General features: G+C 46.8%; 1 protein-coding gene across 1 annotated transcript in view; it reads left to right on the top strand.

Annotated features, from left to right (window-relative positions):
• The window catches only part of STARD8 (StAR related lipid transfer domain containing 8), a 23,603-nt gene that overhangs the window by 16,993 nt on the left and 608 nt on the right, over positions 1-6,002 (top strand). Inside the window, exons 7-12 of the mRNA XM_018554750.1 lie at positions 339-537; positions 792-1,002; positions 2,400-2,514; positions 2,707-2,928; positions 4,439-4,656; positions 5,412-5,588. Coding sequence (XP_018410252.1) covers positions 339-537; positions 792-1,002; positions 2,400-2,514; positions 2,707-2,928; positions 4,439-4,656; positions 5,412-5,588 — 1,142 coding nt within the window. The remainder of the gene's footprint in view (positions 1-338; positions 538-791; positions 1,003-2,399; positions 2,515-2,706; positions 2,929-4,438; positions 4,657-5,411; positions 5,589-6,002) is intronic.

Below are 6,002 nucleotides of genomic sequence, written 5' to 3'. Positions count from 1 at the left end.
GGGGGATGGTGGTTCCACATTTTAGACAGAGGCCAACCGGTTCTCATGAGGTGTGAAAGAGGCCATCTTCACCAACTGGAACAACCATCCATGAATGGGGGAAGGGCCTTCAACACCATCTGTCACCCATATATGATGATGTTTTAACATCTCTACCTTGGTGATTTGACAACATTTTACACTTTCATCCATGTACCTGGAATGATTGACACCTGTCCCAGACTTCCTTCCCACCATGGGATTGGAAGTCTGGAATGTGACTGAGGAACGTGACTTGACACTACCAGCTCTCATTTCCCATCCACAGATTCTTAAACTGTGTCTTCTTCTCATTTAAGGTGGGAATCTTCCGCAAGTCTGGGGTGAAATCTCGCATTCAGGTCCTACGACAGATGAACGAGTCTTCTCCTGACAATGTCGGCTATGTGGGACAGTCCGCATACGATGTGGCCGACCTGCTAAAGCAATATTTCAGGGACCTGCCGGAGCCCATCTTCACCAGCAAACTGACCGACACCTTCCTGCAGATTTACCAGTGTAAGTGTCCCTATACGGGAGCTTTTTATTCTGTCCATTCGGTCCTAAGATTTACACATCTCAGCCCTGTCTGGTGGGGATGGGTGGGGGGCTTCTTGTGCTGTCACTCTTTCTTAGTCTAAGCACTGAGGTAGGCTCTCCCTGACTTGCTGCAGCTTCTAATGCCCATTGTGAGAAGATGGCGGATACTTAATGGTCTATCTATTACATGAAATACATTCAGCGTTGACTTCCATTCTGCTTCCCTTTTCTAGATGTCCCCAAGGAACAGAGACTACGAGCGGTGCAGGCAGCGATTCTCCTGATGCCGGATGAGAACCGAGAAGTTCTACAAACTTTACTGTACTTTCTGAGTGACATTTCCTCCGCTCAGGAGAACCAGATGACTCCAGGAAACTTGGCCGTCTGCTTGGCACCTTCGGTCTTTCATCTTAATATCTCTAAAAAAGAGACAGCTCCTCCTAGGTAAGCTTCATCTATGGTCTGATAACATTTCATTACTGTCCTGTTACCACTTAAATGTTTGGGAACTAAACTCAACTTTGGGAACTAAACTCAACTTTATGGAGCTGGCTTTGTACGCAGAGGGCAGTCATGGTGGAACAGAAAAAGGCCTTCACCAAACTGTTACCACAAGATTGGAAAAACACAAATGTCTACAATCTCTTTGTATGATAGAGTCTTAAGAGGACCTTCACTGGAGACACCTGAACTTCACCATTGGGAGGGGTTCTAATTCATCCCAAAGGTGTTCAGTAGGGTTGAGGTTAGGGCTCTGTGCAGGACATGAGTTCCTCCACCAAACTGGTCACTCCATGTCTTTATGGAGCTGGCTTTGTACGCAGGGACAGTCATGGTGGGACAGAAAATGGTCTTCACCAAACTTACCAAGCTGGAAGAGCACAATTGTCTAAAATGGGGGTAGGCAACCCTCAGCCTAGGTGAAACCACAAGCCCCATGAGGCATTGGGAGCCACAGGCACCAGTCCCAGAGGTGAAGGCAGCACCCAATGATATGTTAGTCTTTATATTTTTAACTTGACTTTCTGATATCTTCTGGCTGGTTGTCTGCTGGGTTTTCTTCCACTCTTTGGTGCTGATTTGATGACACCGGTGCCTTTCTTTTTTTTATCAATGCACTAGGAGTGTGCATTGATTCCGAACCTAGGATGTCCTGGGGTTAGGGGGTACCATTGCACCCCATATGAATTGGATTCTACTTTTTCAACCATAATCCATTAATGAATCAAATCCAGCATCTTAATCACATCTGTTCCAGTTGACCGTAGGTCAAGGGTAGTCAACCTTTGGCCTCCTGGCTGTGGTGACATTACAAATCCCATAATTTATCTGCCCCTGGTAGTCATGCCATGGCCGTCAATCTTGCAACGTCTTATGGGAATTATCGTCCCACAACAGCCGGGGGGCTAAAGTTTGGCTACCCCTGCCCTATGTTCATGTCTTTCCTCAATCTTCTGGGTTGGGTTATGCTGGGCATCATTCAGCCTGGACGATTGAGGGCACCTAGTGGCCAAAAAGAGGTACTGCGGGGGCAACTTCGGATGAGTGTTGTGTTTGTAGCTCGGAGTTGTGCTTCAATATTTTCTATTCTTCCTTTTTTGTGGGGGGGGGGGGGGGGGAATAATAGACTCCTATTCATTTTGGTAATGGCACAAGCTCCAGTATGTGGTAAACTCTTGGAGTAGCTCCAGTAAAGTGCTGAGACCATAAGAACCGCTAAGTAATGTTGTGTGCACCACGTTGTGTTTGGCGCAGCTTACCAGCTGTATAAATAGATTGAAATAGAAGGTCTAGCTGCTCACTGACCTAATTTTTAAGAGCATTGCTTTGTGCCCCCGCAGGATCATGCAGAGAAGAGGAACATCTGGAAAACCTGATCACAAGGATCTCAGTGAGAACTTGGCAGCCACTCAGGGATTGCTCCATATGATCACCGAGTGCAAGAAGCTCTTCCAGGTGGGTGTATAGGAGCACATTGACCCTTTATGTCCCACAGCTCTGCTCTCTCTCGTACGGGGTGACTGGTCTCGTCAACTTAAGTTCAAACAGAAAAGACTAGATGTTTACCTCTAGAGGGACTAGAAATGGGTTTTGAGGAACCGCTACATGTTCACATTTCAACCATATGTCCTCTCTTGTATTGTACAGGTCCCTCACGATATGATGCTCCAGTCCCGGAACTCTTATGTAGCTGCAGACACCCAGCCGCTGTCCCTGGAGGATTTCTGTGTGAGCTCCGCTGGAGAAACCCGGGATCTTTCTTCTCTTCTGGACAGCAGCATCCAGAATCTTCTCCAGGAGTCTTCAGAACGCTTTAAAGGGTGGACGGCCATGCCTGGCCCAGAGAACACGGAGCTGTCATGTAGGAAGGTGAGGCTTCCTTGGGGCATGGAGACCTTGTGTTGTATTAATGATGGGAGTGCAGAAGACAACCGCTCTATCCATCTGGAGAAAGTGACTGGATGGCTTTTCTTGGTGACTTCATTGTTTTTTTAATGTTCTGAAGGCCATAAAATGGTTTTCAATTAACACTTTAGGCATTTTAAGCATTTTTTTTTTTCATTGACTCTCCTAATCCAACCTCATTGTGAAATTAAAATCGCCTTCGGCCCATCACAGCTAAGCATATGTGAAAGAACAATAGACAAACCTCCAAGCTGCAGTTGGAGCTTTCCTTACGTTGATCCTTCTCGGTCATTTAATGTGGGCGAACTGATGCATTGTGTTTTGTAATTATACACCATATGGCCAAAATAATTAGAACAGCCCAACATTTTTTTTAAACCTTCAAATGTTTTAGTTTTTATACTTATTTCAGACAATGAAATTCCATCAATCGATGGAGATCAGGTGTCTCAAGGATATTCCCTCAATCGATGGAGGACAGATGTCTCCAATATTATTCCCTCAATCGCTCGATGGAGGTCAGGTGTCTCCATGATATTCCCTCAATCGATCGATGGAGGTCAGGTGTCTCAATGATAGTCCCTCAATTGATGGCGGTCAGGTGTCTCCAGTGAAGGTTCTGTTACCACAGAGTTGGAAGAGCTCAATTGCCTACAATATCTTTGTAGTAGTAACCATTTTGGTGAAGACCCTAAGCCTGTTCCACCAAACTTTTTAACCTGTGAAAGATGCACTATATTGACAAAGGTATGTGGTTCCCCCTCCAAATGATTGAGTTCAGGTGTCTCCATTGAGGGTTCTGGTAATACTCCAACATACAAAGACATTGTAGACAATTGTGCTCTTCCGACCTTGTGGTAAGTTTGAAGACCCTTTTCTTTTCCACCATGACTGTCCCCTGTGTACAAAGCTAGCTCCATAAAGACATTATTTGGCCCGCTTGGTGTGGAGGAGCTTGAGCGTCCTGCACAGAGCACTGACCTCAACCCTACTGAACATCATTGGAATAATTTAGAATCCCTCCAAATTATGGGGTTCAGGTGTCTCCAGTGAAGGTTATGTTAATTCTCCATCATACAAAGACATTGTAGACAATTGTGCTCTTCTGACCTTGTGCTAAGTTTGGTGAAGACCCTTTTCTGTTCCACCATGACTGTCCCCTGTGTACAAAGCCAGCTCCATAAAGACATGGTGTGATCAGTTTGTGACGGCCACTCAAGTTCCTCCACACCAGAGCCCTGACCTTATCCCTATGGAACTTAGGAACACCTTATGCAACATAGGTATTCAATAAGAATTATTGAGTTGAGGTGCCCAAAGTCGGTTCCATAAAGACGAATTGGATGAATTGGAAACGCAGATTGTGACTGGGGACTGGGGACATTTTGGCAGTTTTTATACATCGTTTCCTTTGTATAATTATTACAGTCGGCGCTATAACTTCATGAATGCTTCTGATCACATGTCTTTGTAGGCTGGTGATGGGAACCCTTTGCGTCTATGGAAGGTCTCCACGGAAGTCGAAGCTCCGCCAAGCTCATTACTGCATCGTGTTTTAAGAGAGCGCCACCTATGGGATGATGACCTCTTGCAGGGCCGAGTGGTGGAAACCTTGGAGCAAAATACCGACCTCTTCCACTATGTGACAGACAGCATGGCTCCACACCCGAGGCGGCAATTCTTAGTACTGCGGTATGTGTATACTCGACATTGGTTATTTCAAAGGAAGCAATTTCAGGAGTCGGTAGAACTGTACAAGACTGTTGGGAAGGGCGGAGGTCAGCTAGGAGACTGTTGGAAGGGCGGAGGGCAGCTAGGAGACTGGAGGGAAGGGCGCAGGGCAGCTAGGAGACTGGAGGGAAGGGCGCAGGGCAGCTAGGAGACTGGAGGGAAGGGCGCAGGGCAGCTAGGAGACTGGAGGGAAGGGCGCAGGGCAGCTAGGAGACTGGAGGGAAGGGCGCAGGGCAGCTAGGAGACTGGAGGGAAGGGCGCAGGGCAGCTAGGAGACTGGAGGGAAGGGCGCAGGGCAGCTAGGAGACTGGAGGGAAGGGCGCAGGGCAGCTAGGAGACTGGAGGGAAGGGCGCAGGGCAGCTAGGAGACTGGAGGGAAGGGCGCAGGGCAGCTAGGAGACTGGAGGGTGAAGGGTCGAGGGGAGCTAGGAGACTGGAGGGAAGGGCGCAGGGCAGCTAGGAGACTGGAGGGAAGGGCGCAGGGCAGCTAGGAGACTGGAGGGAAGGGCGCAGGGCAGCTAGGAGACTGGAGGGAAGGGCGCAGGGCAGCTAGGAGACTGGAGGGAAGGGCGCAGGGCAGCTAGGAGACTGGAGGGAAGGGCGCAGGGCAGCTTTGATATAAATGATCTCATTGGTAGCGGTATAATAGAACGTCTTCCATCTATGTTGTCCTGAGTACACCCAGTAACGCATCATTCTCTTTCTGTCCGTAACAGTAAATGGCGCTCGGACCTTCCCAGGGGAGGATGCGTCTTGGTATCCACATCCATGGACCATGCCACGGGCCAACCAGAAGAGGGGGTTCAAGCCGTCATTGTCAGCTCGCAGTATTTAATGGAGCCGTGTGGAATGGGACGGAGCAGGCTGACTTACATATGCCGAGCAGACCTCAGGTAACGTTATCGAAATATGTTTATTAAAAAATTTTTGAAGGTAAAAGGAGCTCAAAAAAAATTATCGCGTCTACGTTTTGGGGGAAAATGTTTTGTTTTAATAAATCGGTAGAAAAAGAGAAATAACACATTTCGTGGGGTTCAGAGAGTCGCCCTTCATCATGGCTACAACCGAAGGAAGAAAAATATAAACGTTCCTATGAAATATAAAATTCATGTTGGAAAATCATTTTTTATTTAAAAGAGAGAAAAGGGAGAAGAAAGAACATAATAAATATTCTTCTAAAGGGAAATTTCCGTTTAAGAAAAAAATAAATTAATAACTAAAACAATACATGCAAACATGGTCCAGTTTATTTAAATATCAGTGTAACATAAAATAAAGGTCAAAGAGGTAAACTTTTTTAAGTAGAT

Source organism: Nanorana parkeri, unplaced genomic scaffold (assembly GCF_000935625.1).
Source record: "Nanorana parkeri isolate BGI_ZX_2015 unplaced genomic scaffold, ASM93562v1 scaffold171, whole genome shotgun sequence".
Taxonomy (NCBI): Eukaryota; Metazoa; Chordata; class Amphibia; order Anura; family Dicroglossidae; genus Nanorana; species Nanorana parkeri.
The sequence above is the reverse complement of the archived record's forward strand: the minus strand, read 5'-3'. Positions and strand labels throughout refer to the sequence as shown.